This window comes from Mus caroli, chromosome 6, assembly GCF_900094665.2.
Source record: "Mus caroli chromosome 6, CAROLI_EIJ_v1.1, whole genome shotgun sequence".
NCBI classification, from domain to species: Eukaryota; Metazoa; Chordata; class Mammalia; order Rodentia; family Muridae; genus Mus; species Mus caroli.
Window position 1 is genome coordinate 132,818,137 of NC_034575.1, and position 19,885 is coordinate 132,838,021.

Sequence of the window (19,885 nt, forward strand, 5' to 3'; positions counted from 1 at the left end):
TAGTAATAAGTATATAGTAATAAGTATATAGTAATATTATATAATAATAAGTATATAGTAATCAATAAGTATATAGTAATAAGTATATAGTAATAGTATATAGTAAAAGTATATTGTAATCAATAAGTATATAGTAATAAGTATATAGCATTAAAGGGGTGGGATTTGGGTTTGTTGGCCTGTTTGTTTTTTGAGACAGGGTTTCTCTGTGTAGTCCTGACTTGGAACTTACTCCATAGACCAGGTTGGCCTTGAACTCAGAGATCTACCTGCCTCTGCCTCCCTGTGCTGGGGTTAAAAACGTATGCCACCACTACCCAGCTAAAGGAAAAGATGATAGAACCATAATTAGCAGACATGAATCTATAAATCCCAGCAGGAGGGTCACTTCAAATTTGAGTGTGATCTATATAGTTGTCCTGACTAGCCAGAAAGGGAAGGAAACTTAGTCAATGTTTATACTTTTTTTTAAAGATTATTTTTATGTGTGTGTGGGCAGGTGCACATATGTGGGGGTCGTACATGTTGGGGGGTGAAACGTGGGGGTGTGCACGTGTGTGTGTCTGTGGGGATGCACATATGTGTGCATGTTTCCACAGAAGCAGTAACTCCCTAGAGCTGGAATTACTAGCGATTGTGAGCTGCCTGAAGTGGGTGCTGGAAACCAAACTGAGACCCTGTGTAAGACTAATACATGCTTTTAACATCTCTCCTGCCCCTGCCCATATACATGAATGGCTAATGAAATGCACAGAGTTCAGGTGTTAAAGCAACTGATATACTAACCTATATTTGTATAATCCTTGGGCTTTGCAAACCATTGTAATGCATTTTAAAGCTTGAGGTCATGTACAACCACCCTCTGCTACTAACAGCCACCTAGAACACTGGTGTACTCAGTTACACGCCGTGGCTGCTACACAAAGCTCACACTGGCCATTGCAGAAACAGTTAAACTGGAACTGTAGTGGCCATATGGCATTAACCTCATTGTATTGATAACAAAGTACAGAACCTCCCAATTAATTTACTGTACTTTCAACTTTAACAAAGGAATCCCTGGAGTTGAAAAGATGACTCAGCAGTTAAGAGTGCTGGCTGCTCTTTCAGAGGACTCTCAGGTTTGATTCTCAGCACTCACAACTGCCTTTAACTCCAGTTTCAAAGGAACCCATCACCCTTTTCTAGTCTTCACAAGCATTGGGCACCCAGTGCTGTGCAGACATAGATGCAATAAGTGAAATCCAATAATTACATATTTTGCTCTGAAAGCTAAATAGGTACTTATGATTTTTGCTTGATTTTTATGATGGTTGTGCTAGATTTAATTCAGAATTCAAAGAAGACTGCTGTACACTCTGTTGTCTTGCTGGCTTCTCAAAGGCAGCCATCTCTGAATTAACTAGAGCATCAGTATGTAAGGCAGTGGATTTAACACCGTGGGATTGCTGACTCCCTGCCCTGTCACATGGCTTGCCTTCTCTTCCTAAGAATTGTTATTGTGGTAAGTGTGCGAAAAGAGAGATGAAGAGAGCACACTTGTGACAGGGCCTGCATATGCAGCTCAGAAGTCAACTTTTGAGGAGTTGATTTTCTCCTTCCATCCCACCATACGATCCAGGGATTGAATTCAGGTCATCAAGTTTATGTAACAAGTACTTTACTCTGTGTCATCTTACCAGGCTCGCTTGCTCGCTCCTTCCTTCCCTCCCTCCCTCCCTTCCTTCCTTCCTTCCCTCCTTCCTTCCTAGATAAGGTCTCCATATGAAGAAAGCCCAGTCTGCCTTCAAATTCCTGAGCTTGCTTAGTTACTAGTGCTGAGATTACAGACACATGCTATACACCTCTTTCCTCCCCTCTCCTCCCCCCCCTCCCCCCCGCCGTGTGTGTCTTTTGAGACAGACAGGGTCATATTCTGGGTAGCTGTAGTTGATCTTGAACTCAAAGCAGTCCTCTTGCCTTGGCCTCCTGAATTGAATACAGCATGTTCCATCATTGCATGTACCACGTGTATGCAAGGCAAGTGCTCTACCGCTGTGCTTTGTCCCTGGCCCTCTATATTGCTTTCTAAAAATTCGCAGTCACAGATGTAATGCAAGATGCATTCAAACCATTGTTTTAAGCTTGGGTAGTTTATTAAGTATAAGCACCATCTACAATTTCATAATGCTGAGGTCACTGAGGCCATGTCTCACAATGTCTCACAAACGTTTGGCCCTGGAAAGCTTTCTGAGGAGTGTATTGTTATACTGGAATGTAAACATGATGATACAGACCGAAAAGCGGTCACAAACCCGCTTTTGAAAAGTTGAAACTTACCAGGGCAAAGTATTAAAGTAGCTGGCTTCTTAAATATTTATGTTTTAAGCCGGGCGTGGTGGTGCACGCCTTTAATCCCAGCACTCGGGAGGCAGAGGCAGGTGGATTTCTGAGTTCAAGGCCAGCCTAGTCTACAGAGTGAGTTCCAGGACAGCCAGGGCTACACAGAGAAACCCTGTCTCGAAAAACCAAAAAAAAAAAAAATTATGTTTTACATACGGGTATATGCATCAAGTGCGTGCAGTGTGTACAAGTGCAGCCAGAAGAGGACATTGGATTCCCAGGGACTAGAGTTACAGATGGCTATCAGCCACCATAGATGTGCTGGGAATCAAACTCTGGTCCTTTAGAATAATAGCCAGTGCTCTTAACCACTGAGCCATCATGCCAGTCCACAGCTAGCTCCTAATATGGTACCAAGTGGAAATGGTACTGTTTTCCCCACAGCTATGGAGTAATCTGTCTCCTTTCTAAACTATCCTGTAAGATACTAGAGGCCATGGTTAGCCATCATGATAGAAGTGGAATTTGATAAGGGTATAAAAGTGGCCTGTTTGTTTTAAAGGTTGGAGGGTGTTTGTTATGTTTTTAGGTTTTTTGTTTTTGTTTTGTTTGCTTGTTTGTTTCTTAGGGCTGAGGCTCTGGATTGGAACTCCAGAACCAACAAGTAAATGAATAAATAGGGTTTTTGTTTGTTTGTTTTATTTTGTTGTCTGTTTGGTTTAGGTTTATTTTGAGTCAAGGTCTCATTATGTAACCCTAGCTGGCCCAGAATTCACAGAGGTCCACCTACCTCTTCCTAGAGTGTACTAGGATTAAAGGCATGTGCCACAACACTGGCCTTAGTTTTTAAAAATCTAACCATTATACTTAGTGGTCCAGTTCTTATAGTGTACTTGGCATTGTTTGTATGTGATACCAATAATGGTCATAGATAAACAAATAGTATTATCCTTTAGCTTGGTTGCCTTGCAGGCTTAGATTTATTGCAGAGATTGACTGCTGGTGTCTTATTTTACACCTCTTTTAGAATCATCTGAAAAGCATTCAGTACATTGAGGGTATAAATGTGCATTCTTGAGAGTGATTGTGTTGGTGGAAATGAGCTTGAACTGAGGACTTTATACAAAGTAGGGCTCTACCACTAATCCCCAACTCTGTCCCTGAGCTACAGATACAGCCTTGCTGTAAAGGTGGTTTTCAGAGAAAATGGGACATCATTCAGTTTTGTCAAGCAGAGATGGAGAATCTAATTGTGGAAACGTTTGAAGAGCTCTGAAGTAGTAAGGCAATGTTAGGGTTTGTAAAAACTGGATCCAGCGGGCCTTCCCCAAGAAAGGTGTGAAGGCATTGCTGGAGTGTGACCTCCAAGGTGACTTGGTTTCAGAACTGACCTGTGGGGGTTCTTTGCCAGTCTCCTGATAATTGTGCCTAAGCAATTAGCGAATAGCAGATCTGGAGAGCCTGTCTGTGACACAGGTGGAAACCTGAGTTAGTCTGGGGCAGTAATTACCAGTTTCTAGAGGCTGGACACGATGACTGAAAACTTCAGGGACATCTTCTGTCTTCCTATGGGCTTAGTACATCTATAGAGCGAGCTTATAGCTAAGTTGCTTAGAAACATCATATATATCTACTGTAGGGTTTGTGGTATCCTGCATCCAGGACACGGGAGTTTGACTACGCTTACCCAACTCCAGTGCTGGGGGGGGGGGGGGGGGGGAGCAGATGTCAGGCTTTGGGAAGTCAGGGGACACCACTGGGTGAGGAGGGGGAGTGCAGTCTGAAATCCAGGGGACACCAAGCTGGCTCAGTGGTCCTGGGCCTGCAAGGAGGCCAGGCTGTCTGGTTCTCAGGCTCTTGGGCACCCATGCTCTGCTGGGAGCCTCAGAAGAGCTGGATCTAGCCTGGGGCCGAAGGGGAAAAATGGGAGTGCTCCAGCTGGGTCCTGCAGGGATAGTGTCCTTGGCTTGTTCTGTAGGTGGTTTGGCTTGGTGGAGGCGGTAACTGGGAGGGCTGAGAGGCCTTCCTGCCGGAGATTAGAAGGCTGGCTCTTTAGGTGAAGGCCTGTTCCATTGCTCCCCACAGCAGATCGCAACAAAAAGAGACAATCCATGGAAATCTGGCTGGGCAGTGGTGGCACGCACACCTTTAATCCCCACACTTGGGAGGCAGAGGCAGGCAGATTTCTGAGTTCTAGGCCAGCTTGTTCTACAGAGTGAGTTCCAGAACAGCCAGGGTTACATAGAGAAACCCTGCTCCACCCCCCAAGAAATGGAGATCTGTCTTGAGGCTATGTGACTACAGGTCACATCCTCTACCTTTGGAGGGGCTTAGGGCATTGCCCTTATGTTACTGATGGCCACAGATCTATGGAGGGCTGTGGCTCATGTCAGGAGCCTATTGTTTGGGAACCAGGCAAAATGCCTGCCAATCTCTCAGGGTCATCAGGGTTTCCAACCAGGAACCAGGCTGCCTTTCATGGTCCTACAATCTATATATGATTTAATGTAGGCATTATATATTTTGTCTAATTGCAAATTTTTAAAATTTGAAATTAAAAAGGGAGTAAGTATGCACTCACACAGGTAATAACTTATCCCTGTAAACGGGTTCACAGCCTAGGGTCCCAGAACTTGCTACCCATGACCTTGTGCCTAGGCCAGTGAGGAAGGACACTGCTCAGGTGTCAACAGCACAGCAGCCATCCCTTCCAGCAGCTGCCTCCTAGAATCCTATGACCAATAACCTGCCCACTGGGCTCCTCAGCCAGCTACAGCTCCTGTGGAAGTACCCAGGGGGAAACTACCCTTGCACTGGGGTCTCCCTAAGGCCAACCACAGCCACTAATGTGCCAGCTTCTTTTTCGGGAAGTCCATCTTCTTATGCATAGCCACAGTGTTGGAGTTTCCTGAGTAGTCAGCAGAATCCCTCCCGGCCTCCAGAAGCCTGATCACCCATGGCCTCGCTCCTGAAACTGAAACAGTAGCCAGTCATCCATTCTGGCCAGGCTAATACCAGGATGCCATCTTGAGCTGGCAGCACCACCAGCTAGCCCATGGATTCCGTGATGCTAGGCCAGAGCTCTACCCACCCACCCCACCAGTAAAATAGGCAAGCTGCTGCAGCAATAGACACCAGCAGGAGCTGGAGAGAGCCCTTCTTCTCTCACACCACTGACCTTTCCTGAACCCTTGCACCTGCCTTGCAACAAGCAATGAATAAACTCCCAGTAGCCATCCTTAAAACAAAACAAAAGTACCTTAAAAATAGACATGAGATTAAACCTGTTCATTGCCATGCCAAGCAAGGAAGTCCTCATTTGTTAACTTTCTTATGTTGAAATCATGATAAACTAGGGCTGGAGAGATGGCTCAGTGGTTAAGGGTACTTGTTCTTATACATGGTCCAGGTTTGATTCTAGTGCCCACATGACAGCTCACAACTGTCTGCAACTCCAGCCCCAAGGGATCCAATGCTATCTTCCAACCTCAGCAGGCAACAGACACACATGTCCTACAAAAAATGTGTAGGCAAAACACCCATACACAGAAAATAAAGTCTTTTTTTAAAATCATGATAAAAGTTTACTTTTTTTAAAATATTTTTTTATTACGTATTTTCCTCAATTACATTTCCAATGCTATCCCAAAAGTCCCCCATACCCTCCCCCCCCCCACTCCCTTACCCACCCATTCCCACTTTTTGGCCCTGGCATTCCCCTGTACTGGGGCATATAAAGTTTGCATGTCCAATGGGCCTCGCTTTCCAGTGATGGCCTACTAGGCCATCTTTTGGTACATATGCAGCTAGAGTCAAGNGCTCCGGGGTACTGATTAGTTCATAATGTTGTTGCACCTACAGGGTTGCAGATCTCTTTAGCTCCTTGGATACTTTCTCTAGCTCCTCCATTGGGGACCCTGTGATCCATCCAATAGCTGACTGTGAGCATCCACTTCTGTGTTTGCTAGGCCCCGGCCTAGTCTCACAAGAGACAGCTATATCAGGGTCCTTTCAGCAAACGCTTGCTAGTGTATGCAATGGTGTCATGGTTTGGAGGCTAATTATGGGATGGATCCCTGGATATGGCAATCTCTAGATGGTCCATCCTTTTGTCTCAGCTCCAAACTTTGTCTCTGTAACTCCTTCCATGGGTGAAAAGTTTACTTTTTTAATTAAATTTTTTGTTTTGGTATTTTCTGTGTATAAGTGCATGTATGTCTATGCACCACATGCATACTTAGTGACAGAGGAGGCTAGCAGAGGGCATCAGATCCTCTGGAATTGGTGTCACAGATGTTTATAAGCAACCACCTGGATTCTGAGGGTCAAACCTAGAGCTCCACAGGAGCAACAAATGCTCTTAACCTCTGAACCATCTCTCCAGCCCAGAATTTTGAATGCTTTTACTTAATTTTAATATAGTTTTCTCAAGGCAATAAACATTATTTATAGGGACTAACAAGATGGCTCACTCAGTGATTAAGAGCAGGTACCGCTCTTGCACAGGGAATGAGTTCAGATCCCAGCATTTGCTTCAGAAAGTCTCCAGCAGGTGAGACATGACTCACCCTGGAGGGGATCCAGCGACCTCCTCTGGTCTCCATGGGTAACTAGTTTTCTCTCTCTCTCTCTCTCTCTCTCTCTCTCTCTCTCTCTCTCTCTCATACACATAATTTAAAACATAATTTTAAATATCCATATTCATATGGATTATAGAATTCACTGTTAAACTATTTAAAATTTTATTAATATTATTATTATTGAAGAATTAATAAAGCTTGTCTAGTTAATCTCACACTCATGGTATTAAAATTATGGAAAAACACGAGGACTCAGGATGATGAGACAGGACTATGCTTTCTTGGCTGTGTAGGCTTTGCTTCCTTGTTTATAAACATTCTCTTTGCCAATAGGCAACCATAGTTGTTTTTCCATAAAGAAAACTAAAAGGAAAACGTTGTCTCCTCTCTCTTGCAAAGGTGGTTGGAGGCAAAGTGAAGAAGCCTGGTAAGCGAGGACGGAAGCCAGCCAAAATTGACTTGAAAGCGAAACTTGAACGAAGCCGGCAGAGTGCGAGAGAATGCCGGGCCAGGAAAAAGCTGAGATACCAGTACTTGGAGGAGTTGGTATCCAGTCGGGAAAGAGCTATATGTGCACTCCGAGAGGAACTGGAAATGGTAAAGTCTTTCACCAACGATAAAACACCCGTCCTAGCCTGGCAGGTCATGAGGGGCACAGCAGAACAGGAGCTACAGCAGTCCTTAGCCATCAGTGCTCACACTGGAGACAATGTGAAGCTCTTTTCACACTGGACGCTTTTTGTTTGCTTTTGTTTTTTGAGTAGGGTTTCTCTGTGTAGCCCTGGCTGTCCTAGAACTACTCTGTAGACCAGGCTGGCCTTGAACTCACAGAGGTCCTCCTGCCTAAGCCTATGCCTAGGATTAAAGGCGTGCACCACCACCACCAGATGGGACCAAATACACATTTTAATACAGTGCTGGTGGCAACATTACAGAATGTTTTGATAGGAAAAAAATGATGACTGGAGAGATGACTCAGCAATTAAAAGTGTTGGCTGCTCTTTCAGAGGTTCTGAGTGCAATTCCCAGCAACCACATGGTGGCTCATGACCATCTATGATGGGTTCCCATGCCTTTTTCTGGTATGCAGGTGTACATGCAAACAAAGCACTCATAAACAAGTAAACCTTTAAAAAAACAAAAAGAGCTGGAGTTCTCCCCAAACTGAACAAATAAAACAAAACAAACCCCAAAGATCCCAGTTTTAGAAGGAAAAGGAAAAAGGAAAAAGGAAGATGTTTAGAGGGCAGACAGAGTGGCTCAGCAGACCAAGGTGCCTGCCAGCAAGACTGTTGACCCTCCAGTCCCTAAACCCACCCTTGGCCTGCAGGTGTCCTCTGACCCCCCACAGCCATGCCCATGATGAGAAGTTACAGAGGGCGGGGAGGTAGCTGAGCGGGGGGAGTGCTTCTCTAGCATGCACGAGGTCCTGAGTGTGATGCCAGCACTGCATGAACAGTGATGACACATCCTGTAACCAGCACTCAGGAGATGGAGGCAGGAAGAGGAGAAGAAGTTCAGGGTCATTTTAATTGCACAGTGAGTTGGAGGCCAATCTAGGATATATGAGACCCTGTCTTAATCCACCCCTCCCCCCAAATAAACGAAAAGGTGCAGTAGCAGACTTAGGTATAAGCCATGCTGTATTCATATATGAGCCTACAGGTGACCAGGTGGGGAGTCACAGTGCACATCCATATCTACTGATCTGGAAGGTGCTCACAATGTGTCGCTAAGTGGGAAAGCTGCATAACAGCCACAGTTCTGCAAGGAGGCTGCCATTCGAGTTTCCATGAGTTTACTCTGCATGTTTCATTCAGACTTCATAGAGACTGTAAAAGTGTGAGAGTAGATAAAACAATTAAAACCCCTTCACTGTGCACTCAGGGATGAGGTGACAGGTGGGGAAACATGTGGTACTACCATGACTGTTGAAAAGCTGGCTCTTCAAAAAGCAATAAAGCTGGCCATTGTGGTGCATGTCTGGAATCCCTGCACTTGGGGGATGGAGGCAGAAGGATCAGGGGTTCAAGGCCATCCTCTGGACTCTATGAGACTATGTCTAAAAATAAAACAAAGACCCTGCAGGGCTCAGGAGACGACTAAGTGAGCAGCGTACCTTGAGATCAGACCCCTCAGGACCCACAGAGCTGAGTATACTGTAGTGCACACCTGTAATCCCACTGTCCTTGGCAAGACCGAGGGCAGTAAGAGCAGTCTCCAGAAGCTCATGGGCTGGCTACCTGGCATATGCGACTTCTAAGCAAGTGCTATAGCAGTGAGCTACAGACAAGCCTGCAGGAGAGCTCTTGTGTCTAGCATTTCCACATGTGCTGCCTGGACTCTGACTTAGCGTTTTACTGAGTGTATTAAATATTTCAGTACAAGCAGTGGTGCATGGCAATGGACCAAGGGAAAATCCCTTCTGAAATAAGGGCCCTACTCACTGGCGAGGAGCAGAGCAAGCCTCAGCAGAACTCAAGCAGGCATCCCAAAGCTGGGAAGACAGACGCTAACACCAACTCGTGTGAGTACTGTCTATGGCAGCATTTTTGTTAAGCAAGCATCCCAAGGTAGAATGTTTGTTGACCACTAAGCAGTGTAGCTTGAAATAAAGTAAAGTACTAATGTCATTTGTAAAATGCTAATCAGCAAATGTTTTGTCAGAGGATCCTAAATCCTGAAATGAAAGCTGAAGGCTGGGTGTGGTGGTGTACACCTGGTTTGCCATCACTAGGGAGACACCAAGTTGGAGACCAGCCTGGGATTCATAGAAAGACACTGTGTCTCTAAAGACAGAATAACCCAGGCAGCTGACGAATGGTATGGTAGTCAGTCCGTAACTTGAAGTGATCCTCGGGGGCTGTTAAAGCTGCTCTCTTTGACTGGTTTTTACAAGTACATTACAAGGTGATTTAACATCGAGCTCACACATTGACTCCCAATAGTCATGCTAAAGAATCATATTCTTAGTGCCTATAGCTTAGCTTAGGCTGTGTGTGAGAGCTTAGTACACTCTAGGTCAGTGATTCCCAAGCTTCCTAATACTGTAACCCAGTAATACACTTTCTCATGTTGTGTGGCCCCTCCAGCCATAAAATTATTTTTGTTGCTACTTTATAACTGTAACTTTGCTACAGTTAAGAATCATAAACTGGGTGGTGGTGGCACGCACCTTTAATCCCAGCATTTGGAAGGCAGGTGGATCTCTGAGTTCTAGGCCAGCCTGGTCTATAGCATGAGGCCAGGACAGCCAGAACTACACAGTGAAACCCTGTCTCCAAACAAAACAAAACAAAACAAACAGAAAGCAAACCAATCCAAAAGATCAATAGTAATGTAAAGATTGCGTATTGTCAAAGGGTCGAGACCCACACGTTGAGAACCACTGCTCTAGGCCTTACATTCAAGCCCAAGATAAAAACCAAAATAGGGAAATAAAAGGAGACGGAGCAGTACAGCTGGGTGAACGCCCAGTGGCTCAGAGTACAATGCCAGAGGCTCGTCTCTCAGGTCTAGGTTGTAACTACAGTAAGGTGTAACTGAGGATGGTTTTCTTCTTTTGCAGTGGTGGGGAATTGAACCTGTGGCTTCAGATACGATGAGTAAGTTCTCTATACCACCAGTTCAGCATTATTTTTATTTTTGTTGAAGTAAAACACATGTACCACAAAATGAAAAACTTCAAAAAAATCAGCCATTTTAAAACAACAATGCAGAGCTATTTGGTATATTCACAGTGTTACACAACTATCATCTCTAACTACAAATATATGATCACTCTTTGAGACCCCTGGCCTGTAAACATTCAATCCTTTGACCTTCCCCACCAGCCCTTTGCAACCATTGACCTGAGATCCCAATGGACTGATCCATTGTAGATATTTTGTAAAAACGGAATCATTTATTAACTTCTGCATCTGACTTCTTTAACCTAACCTAATCTTTTCATTTTTTTTAAAGAATTATTTATTTAATTTTATGAGTACGCTGTTGCTATCTTCAGATGTACCAGAAGAGGGCATCAAATCCCATCACAGATGGTTGTGAGCCACCATGTGATTGTTGAGAATTGAACTCAGGACCTCTGGAAGAGCAGTCAGTGCTCTTACCGGCTGAGCCATCTCTCCAGCCCCCCTTTTCATATTCCACATGTATCACAACGTCATCCCTTCTTATGGTTCATTATTTTATAGATGCACACAGCACAGTTACTTATCCACCCATCCACTGAGAGCCATCTGTCTCCACCTGTTGATATTTGGGCTATTGTCAACATTGTTTCTGTGAAAATGTGTATATGACTGTGTGGGGGCTTGACATTTTGGGGGTCTGGTGTGCTTGAGTTCACTGTATAGCTGATGATAACCTGAATCCTGATCCTCCTGCCTTCAGCTCCCAGGTGCTGGGACTACACTACAGGTGTGTGCGGCACAGCCTGCCTGCTCTTGTGTGTGTGCACCTGGGGACAAACTGTTGGGCCATCTGGAGTTCTGTTGAACATTGAAGGAACTGTTAAACAGTTGCCTATGGTGGTCAGAATGGGTTACATTTTTACTAATTGGTTTTATTTACATCTCATCATGTTATTTTCTATCTTTTATTTTGTGAGAGATGAGGTCTCCCTCTGTTGCCTGGGACTGACTGAATTCCAGGGCTCAAGTGATCCTCTGTCTCAGTCTCTCTGGTAGCAGGGATTTCGGGCATGTGCCACTATGGCAGCCCTATTTTGGATTTTGTTTTGATTTTTTAAATTTTACTTATTTATTGGTTTTTGAAACAGGGTCTCTCTGTGTAGTCTTGGTTGTCCTGGAACTTGTTCAGTAGGCCAGGCTGGCCTTCAACTCAAATACCCCTATCTCTGCCTCCTGAGTGCTGGAATTACTTGTTTGTTTGTTTTAAGGACAAGAGTCTTGCTATATGGCCCCAGTGGTCTATAATTCATGTTTCCCATGCTGACCTTGAACTTCCTGCAATCCTCCTGCCTCTGCCTCTCCTCCCAGGTAACAAAGTTACAGGTCTGTGCCACCATGCCCAGTATCTAGGTTGGTTTTTTAAAAAAACTATAGCCCTCCTAGTGAGCATGAAGCAATATTTCGTCATGTTTTTATTATTACTGTGTGTGTGCATGACAGAGTGTATATGTACACAGAGCATGTGTGGAGGTCAGACGGCAACTTTGTGGAGTCTGTTCTCTCCTAGGTTTATATCAGTCCTGGGGATGAAACGCAGGTCACCAAGATGGTATGGAAAGCATGTTTAACCACTGAGCCATCTCAGTATCTCTGCATTGTGCATTTCCTTAATGACCATTGGTTCTAAATGGTTTTCCTTGTGCAGACTGGCCATTTGTTCGTGTGTGTGTGTGTGTGTGTGTGTGTGTGTGTGTGTGTGTTTTGAGATGTGTTTGAGTTTGCCAATGTTTCAATTAGGGTTTTGTTCTGTTGCTGGGGCTTCTTTGTGTTATCTTTTTTGTGTTTTGTGGCAGTCTCACTATGTAGCCCAAGCTGGCTGGAACTCAGCATTCTCCTTGTCAGCCTCCTGTGACCTAGGAGCACATGTGCCCACACACTCCCCCTTGCCCTGGCACTGGGTGCTCTGTGCTGTGCTAGGATGTGTGTGCCCACATGTTGGGAACAAAATAAAGGGAGGCCCGGGGGAAGTGGGGAAAGGGAAAAGAGGCCCACGTCCCACCAGAGTTTCCCTATTCTCTGGTCAGTCAGGCGTGTGAGGGCTGCTACCTACCCTACCCACTCATCCCTGGGTGGGCATTCCTCTGTCCCACTCTTCAGGGGGTGGCCAAGGGGCAGCCCTGCCTGGGGACCCCAGAACTACTTTGCTAAAGCCACCAGGTTTATAGGAGCGAGGGATAAGGGAAGAGGTTCCCAACACTGGTGAGAGTGGCATAGCGGATCTAGAAGGAGCATAGACTCTATGGCTTAAGAGCTTTATTATAGAAATGCAGGGAGGGGGGAGGGGGAAAGGCTAGAGAGAAAGAAGGAAAGAAGGAGAGAGGAGAGGAAAGAAGAAGACAAAGAGAAAGGGAAGAGGAGAGAGAAGTGAGAGGTAAGAGGACAAAGGAGTAAGAGAGTAAGGTGGGGGCTGAGCACCCCTTTTATGGTCTTCACTGTTGCTAGGTAACTGGGGAGGAGTTTAGCCTGAAGGTCAGAAGCTTGGGCCATTGCTTACATGACTACTGATCATGCTTCTCTTGTGGGGGCTGTGAGGGGTGCGGTAACTTAGGCAGGGGCCAGAGTTCCAGGAGCGTGAGGGAAGGCCTACTGTGTCATGTAGGTGAATTATGACCATCGGGGTCTTAACCCTCAGCTCACCTGGATACCAGCCTGCAATTCCCCACACCCACACACTCCCCCTTGCCCTGGCACTGGGTGTCCCATGCTGTGCTTTGCAGACTCCTCTCCTCTAGCAGCAGTCTTCCAACAGTGTCCTTGGAGACACAAAGATTTCACTTCTTTGAAATCTAGTTATCTTCTTTTATCTTCTGTTGCTCCTCATATTAAAAGATTACATTCTCAGCTCTAGGCTTGTGAGCGTTTACCCATTTCACTTAAGAATACTATGGAACCTGTTTTGGGGGTGACCACAATGAGCTCAGTTTCCTTTATGATATGCAGGGGCTAATGTCTTGCACATATTGACTGACTGAAGACACTGAAGGTTTTAGACTAGTCAGTCAGGTTCAGGTGTGTAATCTACTGTGTCACCCATGGGGTTGAGGGTGAAAATATCAGGCATTTTCGTCTTTGTTCTTAACTCTGGGAAGGCTTAAAGTAGTTATAAGGAGACGTTGCCACACGGGGTACCCACTGAGGTGGAGCCCAGAGGGTCAGACGGTCAAGGCCATCCTTAACTAATTACTGAGCTAGAGACCAGCCTGGGCTACATGAAACCCTATCTCAAAAAAGTTATAAAATTAAGGGAACTGGGTTTTTGATAACTTTTAGTAGATAACATTGGACCTTAATCTAAAACTGGCAAAAATAACAAAATTAACTAATTTTCTATATATTTATAGCTTTTAAAAGTCTCACTAGCTGAAACTGGTGACTCACACCAGCCATCTGAGTACTCAGAAGGCTGAGGTGAAACGTTTGCCAGGATTCCGAGGCCAACCTAGGCCGCCATCTTAGTTTCCTTTCCTATTGCTTTGATAAAATACCCAGACAGAAGCAACTGGAAAAGAGTTTATTTTAGCTTGCAGTTTGAAGATCTCATGATGAGAATGTCACAGGGTGAGGAGCTTGAGGCATCTAATCACATCACATCCCCAGGACGAAACAGAGTGAGGATTGGACAAAGCTGCTGCTCACTTCCCTTTGTCCAGTCCCTTGCCTCAGAAATGGTGCCACCCAGAGTGGGTCTTCACACATCAGGTAGTGGAACAAGGTATCCCCCACAAGCCCTTCTCCCAGGTGATTTTTGATTCTTGTCAATAGAACCATCGTAGCTACACAGTTCAGGCCATCCTGTGGTGGAGTAAGATCTGAGTCACAACAAATCAAACAATAACAACAACACAAAGCCCTCCTGTATCTTTCTCTCTTTCTCTTTCTCTCTCTCTCTCTCTCTCTCTCTCTCTCTCTCTCTCTCTCTTTCTTTCTTTCTGGTTTTTTTGAGACAGGGTTTCTCTGTGTAGCCCTGGCTGTCCTGGAACTCACTCTGTAGACCAGGCTGGCCTCTAACTCAGAAATCTGCCTGCCTCTGCCTCCCGAGTACTGGGATTAAAGGCGTGCGCCACCACGCTTGGCTCCTCCTATATATATTAACCTGAAGAAAAAATCATGAATTTTAGCTGGGTATGGTGGCGCATACCTGTAATTGCAGTACCTAACATGAGGGGTTCACGGTCATCCTCTGGTACAGTAGTGTTTGAGAAACACTATATCAGCCCTTACTCAAATAACTAGAAGCCACTTAGGATGGGCTGACTATAGTTCAGTGAGTGAAATGCTTTCTAGAAAAGCATGAGGACCTGAGTCATAAAGCCAGGCTCAGGAGTATGCTCTGCGATCCCAGCACGTCAGCAGTCAGATGGGAAGTGGAGACAGGAGAGTCTGCAAGTTCATAGGCTGGCAGTTGTGGTGTACACAGTCGAAAAACAACAAAGAGAGGGCTGGAGAGATGGCTCAGTGGGTAAGAGCACTGACTGCTCTTCCAGAGTTCCTGAGTTCAAATCCCAGCAACCACCTGTAATGAGATCTGATGCCCTCTTCTGGTGTGTCTGAAGACAGCTACAGTGTATTTATATATAATAAATTAATTAATTAAATCTTTTTTAAAAAAAAAAGAAAAAAGAAAAACAATAAAGCCCTTATTGCAAACATGGTGGGAGGTAAAGCCTGGAATTGAGGTTGTGTTCTGACCTCTGCATGTGTGCTGTGACACACACACACACACACACACACAGATAGATGATAGAGATGAATGGACAAACAAATACATAAAGTCATGAGTTTTAGAGTTGATTAAGCAAACGTCAAAATGACTGACAACATTCTTGTTGCATTTGCTTTGTGTCCAGGGTGAAGATCATATAAAAGGCAGTCAGTGATCAAAGCCAATGGTGTGATGTCTATGGAGGACGAATGGGGCAGGACTTTGCTTCTTGGCTCCATTTTCCGCTTACGCTCAGTAACCATCTCTGTAAACCCAAAGTTTCTACCATAATGTGTGACGATGCGTCAGGAAGGTCCTCGAGCAGCGCTTAGACTTGCCGGCCGACCTTCAGACAGACCTGCTCTGTGTCGCTCACCACGTCGGTTAACAGTCGTGATGCCGAGCCCGCGGGGGCAGAGGAAGTGGATGGAAGCGCACGTTTGCACCTTAGCCCTGTGGCTTTCATGGTTAATTTCTACTTGTCCTATGTAATTGATAGATTTGTGTGTATGTGTGTTTAGTTGTCACTTCTTTTCTTGTTTTTAATCACCCTACGAAAAGACACCAAATAGGCTATTTGTCTCCCATAGTTCTCAGCCTTTATGGACCCACTTTCTAGTTACTTGAGTAATGTTTGCTTGTCTGTGAGCCATTCCAGCATAAGCTGTGAGTATGTATTAACAGATATACACATTTCTATTTTTATAACCCATAGTGATATGCCTGTTTTAAAGAATGTCCATAACAAAGCCCAACACAAGGCCCCTGACAGCCTCATTTTGCTCTTTCCTTTGACTGTATTTATGAAAGCTGGCTAGGGCCAAATCCATGCTTGGAGAATAATTAGCCACAGTTTATTTCTCTTAGTAGCATCCGTTACCTTAATCTGCAGTCTGTGTGACATGGTTTCTGCTGTATGTCTCCATGTACACACATTTGCTTGTGCACTCAGCTGAGGCATGGGGTTTTTCTTTTTTTTTTTTTTTTTTTTTTTTTTTTTTTTTTTTTTTTTGGTTTTTCGAGACAGGGTTTCTCTGTATAGCCCTGGCTGTCCTGGAACTCACTTTGTAGACCAGGCTGGCCTCGAACTCAGAAATCCGCCTGCCTCTGCCTCCCGAGTGCTGGGATTAAAGGCGTGTGCCACCACGCCCGGCTCGCATGGGGTTTTTCTAAAGAGTACAGAATGAACGTAGCTGCTGAGACTGGGTATCTGCCTTGCTGTGTAGAGCACAGGCCATCCTGCTGGTGACGCTATGGCTGTTGCTGTTGGCAGAGTACTCAGTTCTTCCCTGACATGAGTGTCCTTATGAATGTGTTCTGAGCCAGAGAGAAAGAAGCCTACTGTGTGCTTGTACCTGCTTTAGCCTGTGCCCCCACTGTGCTGGGGCATCCTGAGCTGCACCCTGCACTGCAGCCTGGGGCCTGGTGGGTATGTGGAGTCGCATATGGCTCTGTATGGGTCCCAGCACAGCCGAATTTGCATGATGTGGAGTGTGGTTGGGGGCAAAGCTCATAGTAGGAGAGGTTCAGAGACAAGGAATTTCTACTTTACTCACTTCTCTCACTAGTTCAGTCATATGTATTCTCTGTTGCTGCTAATTATTACAATTGTTCCTCCCTCTGATGAAGCAGGAATTTGACTTCCAGAAAAGGAAGTATTTGCCACAGACTGGCAGTCAAAGGGAGGTGTCATAGTTACAGGCATGTCCAACCTTTTGATGTTGTGACTTGAAGACTGAGAATTGAATGTTTTAAGTGAGTTTACAGTTTTGTGCTGGGCCACATTCCTAGCTATTCTGAGGCATACGCAGCCTGCAAGCTGTGGTTCAGACGTGCCTGGAAGGTTGTCTGTGAGGTGGGACACAAGATGGACTGTGTAGCTTGTGATCTCTTGACAGGCATGTCTCCTGAACAGATGCCTTCTGTTAGCTGAAGATCCCTTGAGTGCAGGTGTGGAACTCAGATCTCCATGCTAGGTGTGTGCGCCGGCCGGCAGAGCACTTGCCCAGCTTGCTGGGATTCGCTGTGTTTTAGAAAAATGGGCATTAAGGGTATTTAATGTCTTCTTAGGACCATAAGTGGAGACAAGGACTGTTGATGTTCAGGCCCTTCGAATGTAAGTGTTTTCAATGTAGTGTTCTGACTGGGACGGTGTGTTCTGCCAGTGGGTCGACTCAGTCGTAGACTCTTACTTTGCAGAACAGCCAATGACTTTATGTTGCTTTGTTTCTTTTTGAATTCTCCAGAAAAAAAAAAAATGTTTTTAAAGCAAACATTCCAGGATGAGTGTGGCCTCTCAGTGGAATGTCTGCATTGTGCTTGAAGACTCTGCAGGTTGTACTTGTAGTTTCAGGGTCATCCCAGGTTGTCCTTGTAACCACACGGTCACCCGCAAGTAGAAGAGATGGACTTTGGAGTGAATGCTGAGTACACTTTGAGTTTTCTCTAGGGCCTGGATCTCATCAGTGTTTTGGAGGCATCAAACCAAGATAATGGCCCTCAGCATTTGAAGGGGGCATGATGATTGCTCTGGGTACTGTGCTGGCCCTTCTCCCGAATCTGTGATCTACTTAATCACTGTTCCAGATTCCAACAGCTGCAGCATCTCTTGTCACTCCCATCCATCGAGGCACTGCAGGCTAACTGCAGTTCCTTCCCAGAAGAGAGCAAGCTGAGAGGACAGAGCCCAAGGCCATCCTCTAGGGCAGGAAGAGGCCAAGTGCCTGGCTTCCTTTTTTTTCAGAGATTAAGGAGAAAATATATTTGCACATTCACACCAATCCAACTCTGCCACCTTAGCGTCTGCTTCCCACATACTGGAGCAACTGGTGCAATATGGAGTTGACCTGCTCAGGTCAACTTTTAGGCTGTAGGTGAACTTATTAATTTGTTTTCTGTCCTTATCTAAAATGTTCCTGGGATGCCCAAATCAGAGCTTTAGTGCTGCGGTCCCTGCCACTGCCTGCCTCATGGACGCACTGAGCGGCACCAGCTGTAACTTTAGCGTCTTTGCCCCGCAGTAGGTGTGCTTTGGCTGGTGATAGAAAACACAGATTTAAGCTGTGCTTTACTTTTAGTTAAAGACAAGTAAGATCAACAAAAATAAATACTATATTTCACAGAAATCAGCTGCATGCTGTTAAAATATTAAAATACATATTTTGTTTTTTAAAAGATGAAAGATGATTAAACCACATGGTATTTGGGGGCAAATGAAGGATTTTTTCCTCAGAAAAGAATTGTACAATTATATTTTTATGAAAAATAAAGTATCTTCACCAAAGTCATGTTCAGTTGCCTGTTTCACAACACTGGGGTGACTCTGTGTACACCTACAGCCGCTACACAGCCGCTAGAGTTCAGTCCCCACATGGTAGAACCGGGAGAACTGGCTTGGTGGGCTGTCCTCTGCTTCCACGGTCAAGTGTGCTGAAGATTGCTTACTGCTCTTGTAGAAGACCCAGGTTCAGTTCCCAGCGAGATCCCATGAGCCCCTGCACATAGGTGTTGCATAGGCGTTCACTAAGGCAAGCACACAGACACATGATCCTTTCTTATTTAAATGTATGAGGTGGGCCCTTAGTCCTTTTTCTGAGTCACAGGGGTATGAAAACCTGCCGGTTAAATAGCACAGGATTGGCTTGGCAAGATGGCTCAGCAGGTAAAGGCGCTTGCTACCACACTGACAACCTGGGTTGATCCCTAGAACCCACACATACAGCAGAAGGGAAAGCCCCCTCCCCCAAACTGTCTTTTGACCACACCCATAGACAAACTAAATCTGAAAATAAAAATATTCACAGTATGCAAGAATTTAAGTTATCAAAAATAGAAGGGTTGGAGAGATGGTTCAGTGGTTAAGAGCGCCGACTGCTCTTCCAAAGGTCCTAAGTTCAAATCCCAGGAACCACATGGTGGCTCACAACCATTCGTAACGAAATCTGATGCCATCTTCTGGAGTGTCTGAAGACAGCTACAGTGTACTTACATGTAATAAGAAAGAAAGAAAGAAAGAAAGAAAGAAAGAAAGAAAGAAAGAAAGAAAGAAAGAAAGAAAGAAAGAAAGAAAAAGGAAAGAAAGAAAAAGAAAAGAAAGAAAGAAAGCTACCAAAAAAAAAAAAGTGTTTGGGGCTGGTGAGACGGCTTGGTGGTTAAGAGCACTGACGGCTCTTCCGAAGGTCCTGAGTTCAAATCCTAGGAATCACATGGTGGCTCGAAACCTTCTGTAACGAGATCTAACACCCTCTTCTGAAGTGTCTGAAGACAGCTTCAGTGTACTTACATATAATAAATAAATCTTAAAAAAAAAAAATAGAGGTTCCTTGGGCTGAAAGTCTCGCGAGAGGTCGAAGTCTCATGAATTCTCCCAGTAGCCTTCACTCTTCCTCTTCCTAGTCACCTGCCAAAATGGTTCGCTACTCTCTTGACCCAGAAAACCCCACAAAATCATGCAAATCAAGAGGGTCAAACCTTCGTGTTCACTTTAAGAACACCCGGGAAACTGCCCAGGCCATCAAGCAAAGCCACCAAGTATCTGAAGGATGTCACTTTAAAGAAGCAATGTGGGCTGGTGAGATGGCTCAGTG

At 45.0% G+C, this 19,885-nt stretch overlaps 1 protein-coding gene across 1 annotated transcript in view; it reads left to right on the top strand.

The window, feature by feature from the left end:
* Positions 1-16,295, top strand: part of Crebl2 (cAMP responsive element binding protein like 2) — a 28,141-nt gene extending 11,846 nt beyond the window's left edge. The window contains exons 2-5 of the mRNA XM_021165131.2: positions 7,302-7,499; positions 9,285-9,429; positions 10,471-10,507; positions 15,445-16,295. Coding sequence (XP_021020790.1) covers positions 7,302-7,499; positions 9,285-9,429; positions 10,471-10,484 — 357 coding nt within the window. The 3' untranslated portion in view covers positions 10,485-10,507; positions 15,445-16,295. The remainder of the gene's footprint in view (positions 1-7,301; positions 7,500-9,284; positions 9,430-10,470; positions 10,508-15,444) is intronic.
* Positions 16,296-19,885: the final 3,590 nt, after the last annotated feature.